At 42.0% G+C, this 17,908-nt stretch overlaps 1 protein-coding gene across 1 annotated transcript; it reads right to left on the minus strand.

Annotated features, from left to right (window-relative positions):
* Window positions 1-444: 444 nt before the first annotated feature.
* On the minus strand, window positions 445-16,612 carry LOC146971341 (segment polarity protein dishevelled homolog DVL-3-like). The gene is made up of 15 exons (XM_085805878.1): window positions 16,042-16,612; window positions 14,312-14,381; window positions 11,364-11,479; window positions 10,519-10,631; window positions 9,821-9,956; window positions 9,012-9,102; window positions 8,830-8,899; window positions 8,506-8,645; window positions 7,480-7,556; window positions 7,290-7,357; window positions 7,038-7,187; window positions 4,604-4,735; window positions 3,427-3,594; window positions 3,118-3,321; window positions 445-1,757 (listed from the first exon to the last, which is right to left on the minus strand). The coding sequence occupies exons 1-15, from the start codon at window positions 16,200-16,202 to the stop codon at window positions 1,399-1,401; spliced, it is 2,055 nt and encodes a 684-aa protein (XP_085662004.1). The 5' UTR covers window positions 16,203-16,612; the 3' UTR covers window positions 445-1,398.
* Between the last annotated feature and the right edge of the window lie 1,296 nt (window positions 16,613-17,908).

A 17,908-nucleotide genomic window follows, 5' to 3' on the forward strand; every position in this document is an offset into this window, starting at 1 on the left:
ACTTCAATTGAATAACAACAAGAAAACAATCTTGGCTCTAGGGTTGTAGTAAATATCTCCCTCTCTGTGTTGATGTGGGTGGGTGTCCTTGTTTTATTATCTGCTATAGAATCCATCTTAATCAACTTGTTTTTGTCCAAGTTGGATTAAATTTGTTCTTCTCTGTCTAAATACAGGGGACATTTTGCATGGGGTCATTCAGTTCGGAGGCAAATGTACACAGGTTGATCTCTCTCTCTCACACACAGCCCACACACACACATCTGTGCACCAGATTTCCTAACCTTCACATTCCTGCTCCTGGACAGTCTGGAATCCACTGCTTTTAAATGCAAATATGACCTCAGGTGCAGGGGGTTGGGGGGAGGCAGCTCGGCTGAAAAGCTCTGCCTTGCAAACATATGCGCGCACACTCAAAGAAAAACATAACACAGAGCAGCAATGTTAAGTCATAAAACTATATTTATAAATAAAAAGACATTTTTTCCTTGATAAAAGAGTAGTGTGAAAGACATGGTAAGAAATTTTTCCACTATACATTGTCACAAGACAGAGTCTGAAAATGCTCTGGTTAACAGATGAAAAATGCAGCTGTGTAGTGTAAAAATGACTCTTGAAGCTCAATGCTCACGTTTAGCGTTGGGAAATGAAACTAGTTGTGACCCTCTACGTATATAAAACAAATGCATTCTTACAGTAAGAAGGACTGCGATTCTCTTGCACTACATACAAATTTTTCCATTTCTTTCTCTCTGAAGTCAAGCAAACATTAAAAAAAAGTTTGAATAAGGTTAACAGTTAGTGTTCATTTCAAATTTCTTTCAGTTTTTTTCTTGTTAGAGGTCAGCAAGTGGGAATTGAAAGAACAGAAGGAGGGAAGAGGCTTCTTTCTCAGTTTGGACGTGGACAGGGGTGGGGGAGGACAGAGAGTGTTAGATAAGGAAGGCAGAGAGGAGGGAAGAGTGAAGAGAAGAACAAATGAAAAACATCCATGTAGAAAAGCGCTGAGTCATCTTCCCCAGCAGTCCGTTTCCACTACCCCCCTTCTCTCTCTCTCACTCTCTCGCTTTTTGTCCTCACAGAAACTCTTCCCCACTGAGGGGCGGAAAATGAGAAAGGCGCTTTGGTTCCATCTGGAGTGAGGGGGTTTCTTCACTGAAGAAAGTATGGCCACTACAACTAGGAAGAAAAGCACAAGAGAGGAGGAGCATTTTCTCTCATCATACACAGCAGGATTGGTTCCATTCATGCTTTTAGGAAAAGTGGAATCACAGCCTTGGGTTACAGCTTTTGCAATCTTCCCTCCTTCCTGTCCTTGTCCTGCCGTCCTTCTCAGCCTTACAATGACATGACAAAGACCCAATCTGCTACTCTGTTATCAGCCTACTACAGCCTGCATCACATCACATCAACAAAGAACTCTCCGGCGTTCCCCACCGCCATACGCAGAGACTGGCGGGATGCGGTGAGCTCAGGGGGCACAGAGGAGAGCTCTCGGCCTGGTGGGGCGCCCGGTGCAGCAGTAGACAGATGCGGGGGCTGCGGGGGCAGGCCGGGGGGACCGTAGACGAGGCCAGGCCCGTAGGCTATCGAGTGGGAATTGGCACTGCGGTGGCTGATGGAGCTGCGGACACTTCGCTCACTAGGGGGAGCCACCGAGCGCTCGCTTGGTGCTCGGTGGCTCCTGATCTCAGATTCGCTGCCGCTGCCACCAGACTTCCGGCCTTCGTTCTTGCTGCAGTTTGAACCGCTGCTTCCTGTGGACACACCAGAAGAGACAATGATTATTATCCAAGAGTGATATACAAGCATGTACTGTTCATTTTTTAAAAATGAAATCTGCATGACCTACATGAGCCTCCCTCCCCCCATCTGGGTGCCAGTGAAGTGACGAAGACAGCCCTGACCCAGTTAGTGGGAGACTCTCAGGAGGAGAGCTTCATGACTAATGCACCAACGGTCACGGAGAAATCTCTGCCTTCACAGGCCAAACGGCTTCGCCATTACCGGAGGCAGTTGCATGTTTTGATTTTATTACCACAAACAGCCTCCTTGCTTTGACAGCAAGTTCTTTAGTATGACGACTTTAAAACCCTAGAAATTTATATGAGGAAGAGGAACTTATTATATTGCAATGGATGCTTGTTCCAACAAATGACATCAAATCCAGAGATGGATTTGAAGATCTGTATCAGTTAAGTCTTTTTGCCTCTGCCGGAGAAGTGTGGGACATCAATAATGCAGTGGAGTAATATTTATCTCCCATTAAAAGTAATTTAGTTATTACATGTTGTTAGTTTGTAAATAATTCATGTTGCATTGTGGTGTTCAACCATAAAATGGGAACAGGGCATCCCAGATGTTGTGAACAGTCAGTGGGCCCAGCTGTTGTTGGTCAGTAAATATCTCAGTTACATAAGCAAACTGCTCCTAAAACCACAACGTCTGGCTTTCTATTTTCTACACTCAATACACCAAGTACAACATGTAAATAAGGTAGCTCTGGAGCTGCTGGAAGGAATATTTTTCACTCTAGACAGAGCCAGGCTGTGTCCTCGAATGTCTTTGAACTAAGCAAACATGCCCTGGACCTACTACGACTGCAGAGAAAGTCTGGAGACAACACTTACATTTCTAACCTCATGTGCCTCTGGGTTAGACGGCCAATGAGATATCAAACACAGCAAAATGTAATAGTATTGCTTTAAATCCCGCGGTGCAATCTTACATGAGAAATTAAGCTGTAGCTTGCGTTGCCTTTTTTGAAACTCTGGAGCCCTGCCTGAAGAATCATATTTTAAATATGTTTTTAGAAAACTTGCAACGTAATGTTTGCAGCATATAGACAGATAATTAGGAAAATAACTATCCAGTTGTTTGAAAGGTTTCTATGATATTTTGATGCCTTTTCTCTGTGAACATTTCTTATTTTGTGAAGTAGTAACTTTCTCCAGCCACATTTAACTCGACACCAGGGACATGTTCAGTATGCAAAAGACAGTTTGGTATAGAATATCAGAATATCACAATACTGAACATGATTCAGACAGTTTCCCACTAACCCACTTCACCCCATTTCCTCGTCTCTCATTGACAATATCTTCAATCTGCACTCACCACTGTGCTGGCTTCCTGCACTGCCAGCGCCTGGTCCACCGTGGAAGGGCTGCGGCAGGTCGTAAGGGTGAGGGATGGGAAACTGGTAGGGTAGGGTCATGGGCCAGGGGGCTGCCCCCGGGTGGGGCAGAGGTGGCAGAGTGTCCTGATCTGATGCACCTCCACTGGAGCCATCGTGGTCATGGAGAGACAAGTGGGTCATGTCTGTGGAGGAAGAAGAAGAAAAAAAAGGCATTCAGACTTCCATAGTTACAACAACCTACTTCTCTCTTCGATCTTAGCTAATCAAAGATATTAGCGTGCACTTACTGCCACAGAGGTCTCCGAAGACGTAGTAGCACTGTTCAGAGAAGGTAATCTTGTTGACAGTGTGTCGGATGTAGCCAGCCTTCAGCAGGTTGCTGGCATATTTACGGGCTTCACGGCGATCCGAGAAGCCTTCCACATGATGGAAGAGCCAGTCCACCACATCAGAACCTGACAACACATATCCAAGGTGATTATTTGAAATCATCTACAGTAAACTACACATTTACTTGTTTGGCAGCTGATTTCAATGTTACAAGTATATTATGACATGATTCTTTGCGCCTACAAATACACAGTCTACCGTATTTTCCGGACTACATGTCACACTGAAGTATTAGTCGCATCTGTCAAAAAATATCTTGCAAAGAGGAAAAAAACATATACAAGTTGTATCGGTCTTTAAGTCGCATTTATTGTTGAAACATTTATTTCATAAGAATCCAAAAACAAACATTTAGTCTGAAAGGACTTGTCGCAATGGCGGAGCTAACTGTGCCCGAGTGTTTCATGCTGAGAGAGAGTTTCCAGTTGCTATGGATACCGTACGTGCCTTCTGTGTGTGCTATGGCTACTTCGTCTGTGTGTGGAGGGGGTGGGGGGTGCTTGGAAGAGTTTGATAGAGCGACCCGACGGTGTATTGTCTACCAAATGTAGCTCTTAATTCTGCAGTATAACTTTTTCTTTTTGGTGGCATTTTATCTGTGTTCTCTGTCTTTATGGTTTAGTCGTGTAATTTTTTTGGTGATGCAGTAGCAGTGTTCCATTGTCACGATTGTGGATGGTGCCCTCTTGAGGTCATAGATGACATGGCGTTTATTTTTGATACGTAAGTCTGTTCGAAATATAGGTTGCATGACCAGCCAAACTACTAAAAAAAGTGTAACTTATAGTCCGGAAAATACAGTAAATACCACTGCTTTATGTGCAGCTATGATTGATTAAACCAGTTGAAAAAGCAAACCGCACTCATGGATTATTTAGTCTAGCTGTCATTAAACTGATCATGTTTAATTAAGCAAACCGATAATTCTAAAATGTAATAAGGCTTTCCTCATCAGTGAAACAAAGGCAGAAGCAATCAGCAAACTGATCTGAGCAAATAACAAAGAGACATGGGTATGCATACTGATGGGGAATTAACACATGCTAGACTATGCCCTCCGCTTTGCAAACGTACCGATGAAGGCGTTAGCGATGGTGATCTTGAGCCACATCCTGTCTCGCACCTCCAGACCTGACTCTGGACAGGCCATGGCCTTGGCAACAGTTGCCATGTCACTGTGGATGGAGAGGTGGAAGTCATCGAATCCTGGGGAATATCACAAGACACATGTACAAGTTAACATGGGACGGGAGCTAAACCATATTCTCTTGTCAGAGTTTAAATATTCAGGTCAGATCAGTCTCGAATCCAACATATTTCATCTCCCACAAGAATTAAAACTGTTGAGTTGCATTCAGTTTTTTTCCTACAAGTCTTAAATGAAAGAACAGCTGAGTGCTGTTATCTAGACAACAACAAAAATGTTGGTCTGTTTTGGAATTTGCCACGAATAATATTTGGTTTCCTGTGGTCTGGATTGGAATTTGACCCCTGTTCTGTCTTGACCCTGAATCCGACCAGATCGGCCTTGATCTTTGTTTAAACTGGACGGCAACTGGGCTGGTTTGATATAAGCCCAAAAAGAGCCTGACCATAATGAATTAAATGTCCTTACTAACCCTAAAACACCACTGTATCTTGCATATCATCTAACTCATTTGCATAATTATTACTGCATTCCTAGATTAGAAGTGTTCTGAAGTGTTGTAATTTACTTTGTGGTGTTACCACTCCTCCTCACAATGCCTCATCTAGCTCCACTTCAATCAGTGATTCTTTATTTTCAACAATGCCCCATGACCATAAATAATGAAACATTAAAAACGGTGAGTGTGATACTGAATACTACTTTTTACAGCTTCCACCAACTTGTTAACAATCAAAAACAAGCTGCTGTCATGACACATTAATACCTCTATTTGCAAAACTCAACCTTTTGGGTTGATCCACTGCATTATGTATTGCCTTTTTTTTTCTTTGGAAAGCACTGGCTATTGATGTTGTAGATAGCAGATTTATTTTCTCCTTTTCAACTTCACTGTTGCTGCACTTGAAATTTCTCCTGGCAAAAACACAGTTTGCCAATTATCCAAAGCCCATGGAAAATGCATCATTTAATTCTAAAAAGGGTGACGGGAATGCAAGGTGTACCACCAAAAACAGTCTTTTTTTCATTTAAGTGTTGCAGATTTAAGGTGAAAAACTTTCTGAAAGGAAAATTCCCATAATGTCTATTAATCTGGCCAAGAAAGTGTGTCAGGAGAGCACAGGTTTCTCCAGAAAGAAAGAAAAAACACAACTGTCCTTCCAAAGATTACAGGGAGGATGAAAGTTGTGAGTTATGAGCTTGGTTTTGACAAGAGTTACTGAGCAGATGGAAGCTGTGAGGCTAAGCACAGTAAAAACTGGAACAGAGAGAAGTCGTAGGAATGCAGTGAAAGGGCAGGGCCACTGTTAACAGAGATTTACTAACACGCCAGAGAAAGATAGTGATATTATTGCATTTTTGGAGGTTGATGGTTGGGGGATTCTGAAGTGTTTGAGAAATGAATGTTCAAAAGAAGTAAAATCCTTACTTGTCAACAATGCTGGATGATTTATGTCTCATATCAGAATAATGTGAGTGGTCAAATTATTTATTGTTTCCACAAAGAGGAAAACACAGCTTAATCGAGCTATGCTCAAAATTTGATTTTGGCACCTAATCCTAAATCCTTGTCTCAGTTTACATGCATACATAAATCGAATTACTGACGGTGTCCGCCTCGGCGGCAATATGTGTCGTTTCAGCAGTTAATACGGCCCCCTGTCCTGTTGACTTTTTGTCTGTCAAAACACTGACTATAAACAACTTCATAAGCTTCATAAATTCTCAACTACAATCCCCCGACCAGCCCCCCGGTCTGGGCCAGGTTCAGGCTGAAAACTGGATACAAATGACAGTCCACGGGCTTCCTTTCTCTCTCTCTCTCTTTTTTTTAAATAAAACACATCCTCTCGCTGGTCATACTGTGTGAAATGCACTGAAGCCGTTTTTTTTCTTTTCTTGGCCTGGGTTCGGGCGGCTTCTCTGCTCCACTTGGTGCCGTCTCTACTGTTGTGGAGCATGCGCACATGCATTGTCCAGTTTCAGTCTGATGAAGGCGTATACACGCTGAAGAAAATCAATTTCCAATCGCATTATCTGGGTGTCTTAATCGGAGTTGGAGAACTCCGATATTACACGTTTACATGCACTTCAGTTGTCCGGTTATAGTCGGATAAAGGCAATAATTTGTTTTTTTCAAATGTCATGTAAACGTACTGACAGACAGTGTAAAAGGTGGCAGCTGTAGTAAAACAAAGAATCATAAAGTAGTGCGTTGCACATTCAAATGACCGAAGCACAAAATGAAAGTAAATTGAAAACTGTGACTAAGAGTTAAGATAGGATGATTGTGTTGTTTTGAGTAAAAGTGCCACGATAACACGCCACAACATGCAGTTGCATGGGGGTGACATCACTCACGTTCAGTCTCAGGGATAGAGCTGCTGATGGAGGAGCTGGTGGAGGTGACGGTGCTCATGGAAGGGCTCATGCCATACGGGGGGTATACACCAGTCATGGCCGCCGTGTGGGACACCCACGCAGCCGGGTCAATGGGCCTGATTGGCTCACCTGTTGATTGAAAGGTGGGGAAAGCAGTTGGAGTTGGTGACCTTACCTAAACCAGAGTACCACGAAGCAAATCAACACAAAGAAGAAGAAACAAACACTCACTCCTTGGCAGAGCAAAGCAGCTCCGGGGGTTCGGGTCCCAACACTTGGCCACAGTCAGAGTAATAGGGCTGGTAATAAACACAGTTTACAATGAATTATGTTACACTAATAGGTTTCACATCAGTTTTATGGAATAATATTCTTACACATAAAAGAAAATACTTGTTTTTATGTACAGTATGCTGCTTACCCGGGCTTGTGCACAATGTCCCTCAGCACTCGAACGGCATCATCATTGCTCATGTTCTCAAAGTTGATATCATTCACCTATAGAATAAAAATGATGAAAAAAATATTACAATCCCTCAGAGGAAAGACATAACTGCCACTCAGAATATGACAATAAAAGGACAGACCTGACAAGTGAACCCTATATAAAGACGTACATAGTTTTCACAGCCTCACAGCCTTCCAATAAATCCCACTGCACAGTAGTGGTAATAAAGGGTACTAGAAGTGTTTCAACATGAGGAGCCTTACAGGAATGATGAATATGAACATTAGTTGAATACAGAGTCTTGTCATAAATCATATTCACACAGTGTGATGCCAGAAAAATTGGCCCCTAAGGGTGGGAGGCATATTAAACCCCTTCAGGATCTTTGAGTTGATCCCGTGGGATAATACCAAAATAGCCCAAAACTCGTTTACCGCCACTTTCATTCAACCAAACTGACAGATGAGCACATGAATCTGCAAGGATCACCAAAAGGAGTAAAAGGAATTGAAATGAAAATACAATAACATGATTGAATCTTGGACACTGGAAACACTGTAAATGGTTGTAATATAAGAAACATTAAAGTTTAACATGTAAATGTCAGTGTTAGTGCCATGATTTATTACACCACTTTTTCACAGTATAATAAAATGTTGAGATTGGAAATGTAAATAGCAGGGACAGGAGGAATGGATTAGAAGAATTGGCTTAAATGACATGCTGTGTAATGACACACTGTTAAACACATCTGTGGCACTGATCTATATCACTTTCTAAATAAAAACAACATTTGATTACCCTCACATTACCAAATCCTTCCAATTAACTCAAGGTGCTGGCACTAAATGCGAACACAACATATAATTACACACTCACACAAGCACAGTTTCTTGGTCCTGCTCCCAGGTAACCACCAACACACATTTTTTATCCTCTTGTGTGCGTGTGTGTGTCACTCTCTATCTCTCTATCTCTCTTTCTCTCTCACACACCCACCTGCAACAGCATGTCCCCAGGCTCTATGCGTCCATCTGCAGCCACAGCTCCTCCCTTCATGATAGAGCCGATGTAGATTCCTCCGTCTCCCCTCTCATTGCTCTGACCCACAATGCTGATGCCCAAGAAGTTGTACTTCTCTGTGAGGTGGAGACAACGTTTATTCAAGAGCGTGGTGACACAGCAGTGAAGCAGGTAAAGACAGAAAGGACGATCACAACCCCAATAGGGAGGAAACTGTTTATATTTGTGCAATTTCCCATCTTGTAAAAGGAGTTTTTGAACTTCTCATTCTTCCACTAACTCCATTGCTAGGTGGCTTACCCATGTTGAGAGTGACAGTGATGATGTTCAGAGACATGGTGGAGTCTGTGATGCTGCTGAATGACGAGGACTGGAGAGGAGAAAGAAATGTCAGAAGAATCGACCGTCAAACGACAACTAAATTTTAACCAAGTCTACAGCTGATTGAAAGTCGTGTACTTCCAAAGTGCGTGAGGTCTCACCCTGTCCATATTGGAAGCCTTAGGTTTCCGCCGGCGCCGGCGGTGTCGTCTCATTAGATGAGAGGAGCTCTGTTCAGTGGAGCTGCTAAACCTGAACATGAGACAATGAGAGACATTGTAAAGACGTTATGGATGAGCCACCGGCCAATACGTTTAGGAAAGATTCTATAAAAATGAAGTCAGATGAACATTTCTTCCTAAATCAAGCTTTTAAAAAAAAAACAGAAATAAAATAAATAGTACAGTCGTAAATACAAATACGTAGACAGAGACATAATCAAACGGTGCCTATGTAACTTTGTCTGAATGTCAAATGAAACCCACACTTAGGAAGACTTTAATCACTGTTTCCATAATAAACGATCCTGCTTGCCTGGAGTCAGGACTAGGTTTAACTGTTGTTAAGACAACATCCAGCCTGCTATGTTTAGAGGTTATGACCTGACTAACAAAGTATCAATTGGCACCAGAGTTTATACATTTTGTTAAGGTAAAAATCTACTTCTTTCTGTGGAAGAAGGAAACTCATACTAATGGAACTTGGCTCCAGATCCATTATGGCTTTACCAACAGGAACAAAACATCCTGTGAGATGCCTTTAGACTGAGAACAGCAGAGGTCTTAAAGTGGGCTGCAGATATTTCTACATCTCCTGGAGGAGAACCCAGGGGGTGACCACAAAAACCACTAGACAATTAGACTGTACTAATCTCTGCCAAAACCCATCATCTGTAATTCCAGTTACATTCCTGGAGCCAAAGGCCGTTTCTCACTGGAAGATGCACTCATGAACAAGCTGAATGTCTGACCTGCTGGTTGCGTCGTCATCCTCTGAATCAAAGCAGGAAGTGGACTCCAATTCACTGCTCATGAAGGATGAGCAGCTGTCGTAGTCGGCGCCCCCGCGTCCCATGGCCCGCGACGAGTAGCCGTTCTGTCTCCCACCTGCAGCGGCGCAACATTTATGATCACGTTACTCATGAGGCTTAATAAAAGATAAAACTCTGATAAAAGAAGATGACAATTACAGTCATAAATCTCACTATTACAACCAAGAGGGATGCTTAGGTCAATCTATTTTTCAGGAGTGAGACTCTTTTTATGCCATCTAAATTCATTAGTCAACAATAACATCTTTAAAAACTTTTTGTTTTGATTTATCACTGTCTAATCACAAAATAAACGTTGAACCAAACTTTTCTACAACATGCTACCACAGTTATCAAATGTTATCAAACCACGGCACAAGCCTAACATACTTAGACGTTCATAGAAACAGTGATAAGCTGGAGATGTGCATCTCTAATATCACTCTGTGTACACCATGAGGTCAAGCTTTTCATTTGTGCATTTCAGGAGACTCATTTTGGAAAACCAACTTCGTTATAGTAATCATTTTGAGTTTTAGCCAACAGATAAATGACATTATGCGTAAAAATCGTTACGTGTAGAAAACTGTTACATAAAGTACACTCAACAACGCAGAGTGAAACGGTGGTTTTCTGACCGTGGTCATTACTGTGTTTCCGTCTTGGCCTCTCCCTCTCCCTCCTTTGCGACACCATGGAGCCGGTTTCAGTGTCGTTGTCCAAACTGTCCCGACCACTCGCTGCTTTCCCACTTCAGATGGAGAGAGAGAGAGAGAGTGGTCATTAAAAAGAGATTTATTATTACACTGTATCATTATCGGGGCAGTTAAGTTCATTGACCAGCCTCCAAGACCAAGTGTTTAAGATGAGTACTTCTCATTATAATCAAATCACAACATGTGTTCTGAGTGGCTGAGGCTGCACTCTGTAGTTGAACATTTGGCATTAGTTGCAGTTGTTGTGTTGATTGACTTATTTTGGTCTGGTGAGCATTTCTATTCTGTTACACAGTTAACACTGCTTTACTTTAAATGAGGCACACAATACTTAAGAAATAAAAAAAATGTCTCAACTACACAACTTCCCACAAATATGAGAACTAAAAGACTGTTAACATCAAGCATGAGCCAAAGAAATCTGTGCTCGGCATGACTAATTCAGGCGTCTGATTCATTTCCAGCATGGAGATAATAACAAATGGGTAGAAGAAAAGGTATTTTTCTTCTTCTCAGGAGTCACAAGGTGTCATACTTTTTCTATTCAATTTGTTGTTTCCTCTGTTACTGTGGTTATTTGGAAACAGAGGGACTCATTCAAGACAAATGCAGTGAGCCAAACACAAAGTACGCATGGCATTTCTCTCTTTCACACACACACAGCCAACATAACCCAAATCTCTCTGGCACAAAATATAGACATTAGATATATAGATACACGTACACATACATAGACACACAAACACATCTTCTATGAATGTACTGACTGATAGGAAGGTGGTCTTGAGTCTCCAATGCCCCCGGTCCTCTCCAAAGGTGGTGTTGGATCTAAGCTATCTGCAACCGAGCCTGTGTCCGTGTGGGCCCCGTCTCCTGAGACCAACTGTCAACAGATGGAAATTCAGGTCAGTCGGAGAGATGAGACAAAGACTCAGAGGGAAGAATAAACAGACAGACATGGAACAAGTGGGCAGCAGAGCACTACAATGTTTACACTAAGCTTTATTCAAGGGCTGGATGGGTATATCTTACTATACACTAACTGCCTCACAGGCCTACCAGCATTTACAGATTGTATGTAAACTATGACTACAGAGTGACACAGCTGCTAGCTGGTGACATACCCCCAAAAAGTTCCAAGTGCAAAGTCTCTTCAAATATAGAAATTAATTTGTCTTCTCATAATTTCCTGCTGAAAGAGCAAAACTGTCCGAAGGCAGCTGTGGATTTAAGAGAGGGAGGGGAAGAAAACGCCTGTGTCAAGAAGACTTGTGGTTTGTCTACCTGACGGTGTTGCCACAGTTACCAAAGTGTGGGAAAAAGTGGGCTTCAGTGGACCATGACTGAATTATATCATCGGTATATTTTATTATTGGCATATTCTGCTGCTGTTTACGTTTCCATCTTTTTTCACTTCAAACACATTCCAGTGAACATTAGTTCTGCTCACTCTAGGTGTTTTTTTTTCTTCCCTTTTTACATTCTGCTGTGGACCTGGAGTTCTGCAGCACATTGGATGTTGTCCAGAGTAGAAATGAAGCATAGACTTACATAATCTGCATGCAAAACAAGTTAAACAGTTAACACGAGATCAATATGAGACCGTTTTCACTATGAACAAGCACATGGTTTGTTAAAAGGCTAAAATCTGCTAGCTGTTAATCTCAAAGCTGGGATATTCACAGCCATTGCATAATAATATTTCATTACTGTGCCTGTTGTGTTGTAGGATAGAAATACAGCTGTTTGTATAATCTTGCTCAATTTCATTTACACAGCAGGCACAGGCTGCTTTATCTCATGTTTCTAGGATCACAGTCAATGTTATCACGACCACATCCATCAAGTTAATCAAACATGATGTGTTTTCTCTCTCATGTTCAGCTGTACCATTCCCTGGGGCTAAGTAAAAAACAGTAATTTTTATTACTGACAAATCATACAGTAAAACTGTCAAAACTGCCCATCACAATTTCCCACAACCCACTGTAGTAAATTCAAAAAGCATTTTGCTGTGTCCAAAAGTCTTAAGCACAAAGAAAGCAATAAATCTGAACTTTTCAGAAGCTGAAACCATTCAATATTTGTCATTTTCCAATTTTAGATGACTTTAACCAACCGAAGCTTTGCAAGGTGAAAAAAAGAGTATTATGTGTAAGAAATTACTTTTTACCAACCTCTTGTACTGCAATAGGGCGATTGATTTATAATGATTATACCAAGAATATCAAATTCAATCACCTCTTTAGAAATAGCAATACAAGCAAGTGGTTATATAGACAGATACAAGATTTGGACCGATAAAAGAACTAAATAAGCACTTTATGTATTTATAATGTAATATATTTGTTTGAATCAGAACCAGGGTTGTGTGGCCAAGTAGGTTTACAAGTATGAGGAATTTGCTTTGGTGTTTGAGGCATGACCAGAGAAGATAAAAATATAAATGATTACAGTTAACTTTTTTATCTAATTTATATCAATGAGCAGTTAGTATTTGTTCTATTACATTTATGGTGTACTTTGGTGTGTAGAAAGGGAAAGAGTAAATTTGATTTGTACATTCAGACAGTTGAGGTGCATGTATTAGAAAATAATTAGATAGAGAAAATCTCTTGGTCAGCTGACAATTAAGCACAACAGGACAGAGTCAGGGTGCTGGCCTGTTGTGATGATGTGGTGTGGTGATAATAAGCCAGGCCCTCAGACCCCCAGAGAACAATCAATCAGGCTATTGAAACAACAGATGAACCATGGCGACAAACAAATGGGACACACTGCAACAGAAATAACATTTCATTGTGCATGGAACATTTCAACAACCCCCCTGAGATAACAAACATATTAACATGCACGCACGCACGCACACACACACACACACAAAGAGAGGAACTGACATTGAACCACAGCCAACCAAACCTCCAGACAGTCTAATGAAAATGACCACAACACAGGGACACAGTAGGACAAGTACACTGGATTATAGCCTCAAACATTCAGCAATAACACTGTGCTGATGACTCTCCAATAAAGTCTATAATTATAACCACAGTGTATGAAATTAACCAAAAACATCGGCCTTTCGCATTAAGACACGGAGTGCTCTTTTCCTCAACTTTATTCTGCCCTCCCTGTGAGATTCAATCTTCTTGTTAGATGACATGCAGTGAGGCTCTTTGTTATGGGGTATTTTCCTCCTATCCTGTGATTTCACTTGCTCTTAATCCAATTTCAATGTCGAGAAGAGAGAGGAAGGGAGACTGTGCACCGGCACCAGATGTCTCTTATGGAGACAGGAGAATTATTGCTCAGAGCCCCTAAATGAGACACTACATGCAAGCACATGTATGTGTGTGGTGCATGTGCTGCTGACTAGCTTGTAGAATAACATGAAAACAAAACAGCACATATTCTTAAAAAGTGCACACAAACAAGAATATTAAAAAAAACAAAAAAAACAGCATGAAGTTTCCATGTGCGTGCTGAAGCCTGGATCATTATGTGATAATGATATTATCATGCAGATGTATGGGCCTCTCCCAAGAGATGGAGCATGATGGCTGTGGTCACTGGCCGACAGATGGGAAACACTGATGTACATACACGCACACAGTTGCCACACACATACACACGGCCACAAAAATATAGTGAACACAGACAAACAACAACAAGCAAACAAAAAAGAAAAATGACTCCTGGATGTATTTGAACCTACCCATGACACCACACGTCCATTAAAACAGGGCAGCTTAGCATTGTCGTCAGATATTTCCTCCTTTACCACCCTGTAAAGAGAACAAAGCTTGGTTTCAGTAAACCTTAAGCAACAAAAAAGCACTCTCAGGGCAATAAAACCTAGGGCTGCTTTTTGGGGCAGTGGAGATGGGCAACACTTCCATCAGCCAAGACAGACACTGTGCACTTACTTCACCATTGTTATACTGCCTTACTGGGTCAGCCCTGGCTATTGTGTAATGACAGCAGGTCAATAATACAAATTTATGTCCTACAACCTGTCTGCAGACATCAAACTGCCTTGCTGGTTGTAGCTGATGTCTGTGGTCACTGGATGGTAAAATACAACTACAGATAAGAAAACAACATATCTGAGGAACCAAAGAGAGGTCGAGAGAAACTCCACATGCTGACCACTGTCATAACTCAAATGAACTGAATTTAGATTAGACATGTTTCACATATTAACACGTGTGAGCACTGTTCCTACAAAATCATAGATAGATAGATAGATAGATAGATAGATAGATAGATAGATAGATAGATAGATAGATAGATAGATAGATAGATAGATAGATAGATACCTCAAAAAGGTTCAGAAAAGTTTGCAATCTACAGTGGGTTGGCGGATTACAAGAATCAGATGTCTATGCTTAATGCACACATTTAGCAAGTGCCTCACTGCTGGTCATGACAGGGTTAGTTGTGCCTCTAAGAAAAGCAGGAAAAGTGATGGTCAGACGAGACTTCCTTTGAAAGTCTTGGTAAACATGGGCTCGAGCCTCTATTCCAGTCTGACAGGTTGCTCAATCTATACACACAGGTTAGAGTAAAGGTTTCAATTGTCTATTTACAGAGCATCCACTATTCACAACACGAATAGCCCTGGGTCCTTTCAAAACATCTCTTTCCCACTTGCAAAGGTCCAGAAGTTGTTGCCCCACCCTAGTTTGACTTTGGCCAAAAACAACTTTGGAAATCTGGCTGAACTGTTTGAAAAACAGTTCATCTCCCTCTTTTTCTTTTTTTTTACTCTGTATAAGGCACTGTCTGGAGGAACATGCCCCGTCCAGCCATGTTTTAACACAAAAGGACATGCTCATAAAGCTGCCACGGTGATGAACAGGGCATTCCTGTGTTCAACTCTGCATTCCTCGGGCTAACAGACAACAACAGCAGGGGCCTGCCGGACTCACCGACTGAAGCTGCCGTTCACACTCTGACATTAGCCTGTTAGCACACACCGTCAATACATTAGCCGGCTACTGACAGCGGTAAACGTCAATAAGTAAATTGGCGAATTTGTCAACTACCTCGGTCCCCACTTTATCTAAAAAACAGTGCTCAAAATGTCACCCAGGACCTTCTCCGGTGCTCGTGAAACTGACAAATACCAAACTTGGTCAGACAAAGTCAAGGCACTGAAAAACGCATAAGCTAGCCGCACAAGCAATGTAAACAAACGGGGTCGAGACGCTAAACAGACCTGCTAACGCTGCGAGCTCGTCGCTAGCAGCTAACAAAGGAACTGCAGTGCACGTAGCTAGCTAACGATCGGTAACCAGGTAACGTTAGAACTGATGACAGGCCAGCTGCACCAGCCACCAACTAACTTCGTGTTAATCTCGCTGCTCTAACGGAGGGGAAACCCAGGGCACGTCGTGCTGACTCCGCGTTAAACACAATAATAAACCCCTGTGTAAGAGTTACCCGAAGTCATCGTCCATAGATTTGAAGAAGAATTTGTAATTTGGTTTCTTCAGGACATTTTTGAAGTCTGCCAGAGTGACTTTGTCCGCCGGCACCGACAGTTTCACCAGATACGGTGTTTCCTGGTCGTCGAGGTGGTAGATAATTTTGGTCTCCCCCATCTCGGACTGCGGCTAAGGCGAGGTAGGCAGGGTGCATCAAGCCGAGGGCCTGGCAGGTTCCCTCTCGGGCCCCGACTCCCCGTGGCGCTAGCGGCGGCAGTGCCGTGGTCCTCCCGGCTCGCCCTGGCCGACCGACGCGCTGCGTAGCTGTGGTTCTCTCTCCTCTACGCCAGCTCGCTCGCTCACGTTACGCCTGTCTTTCTGTTCAAAAAGCACCTCGCTCCTCCACAGAGCGTCCTAACGCCGTCCAAAGACAGAATCACGGTAGTTCCCGGTTGTATTTAACTTCCAACAGACCGCTGAACGCTGGGGAAATGACCGAAAAGCAGTTTGAATACGCAGGAAAGATAAACAATCTCAGCAGGGTCGGTTTTCTCCTCTCGCTAGCTGCCAAGCTCACACTTTGTTGCACACGAAACTGGACAGATTGGTCCAAGCCTGTCTTGGAGGGGCGCCATCCACAGGAGGGGAGGGAGGTGACAGCTTTCCTGGGACATTGCTCCTGCTGCAGTCATAGGCTGCAGTGCATAGAGTCACCAGAGGCGGTCAGACAAGAGCATTAGGCCCATTAGGCCCCAGCCCCCATAGTTGCCACCCACATTGTGGATTTAGGAATATAGGTGTATTCTATGTGATAGGCAGGTATAGGCAGCAGTATACCCACTGAAAATGCATTTATATTTCAGTACACCCACTGCAATAAAACTATCTAACTATAGTCTATGATACCTGTATGAACAGTGTACCCACCTAAAAAGCAGTACCCACTACAACAATTAGACTACATGTTAAAAAAAATTAACTAAAAAAAATTAATTAAAGAAACTCTAGTTTGGGCTGTTAATTTCATTTCATCTAAGAATAACAAAGTGGCCGAGGTGAAGATTAAAATGTTTTGTTGACAATGGAATATTCAAAGAAAACACAGACTAATGAGATGATATATGTAAGTTAATAGACATTAAAAATATAAAAGACACAAAACCATGGCACAGGGAATATGCAATGTACAAAAAACAAGAAGTGACCAGCCACATCTTTGTGACGATAATTAAAAGAAGAAGAGGTCTTAAAATGGCCTTCACCCTTTGAATTGACTGGATAGGAAGAGCATTTTGGACAGTATCTCAAAGGAGGTTAAATCGAAAGCAACTGGACTTAGTTATTTGTCCTTTGAGATACTATGACCTGGACAAATGAGAATATGCACAGGCTTCACAAATAAAATAACCTTAAAATCAATTCTGTATTCCACCGTTAACTGATGGTGATCAGTCAGTACAAAGGAGACATGATCTCTTAGCTGTGGGTGATAAGGCTGACTGTATAGAGATTGCAGTAGTCAATGTGAGAGGAAATAAAGCATAAACCATGATCCAATCCCATGATCCCAAATAACTCGATCGATGGGAAATATTTTATTTTATAGGCAATCCTGGATGAAGCTGCTCCAGGCACCAAAGTTCATTTATCAAATTTTAAACCAGAATAAAAGATATGACTGAGATTTATTGTTTGGGAGTTTTGATTAAATGGCAGAGACCCAGGAGTGCTGATTGTGGTTGAAAGGCAGTATGTAGGGTGAAAGATTATGGCCTGAGTTTTATTCTTGTTTAGTAGAGGGAAGTTTTTGCCATACAGGATCTTTTTGTGTATCTGTGGTAGGTGATATTTAACAACACCCATAAGGGAAATTATAATGTGCC

The sequence above is a fragment of the Trachurus japonicus genome, chromosome 17 (assembly GCF_045865225.1).
Source record: "Trachurus japonicus isolate A0001 chromosome 17, Traja_1.0".
In the NCBI taxonomy this organism is placed as follows: domain Eukaryota; kingdom Metazoa; phylum Chordata; class Actinopteri; order Carangiformes; family Carangidae; genus Trachurus; species Trachurus japonicus.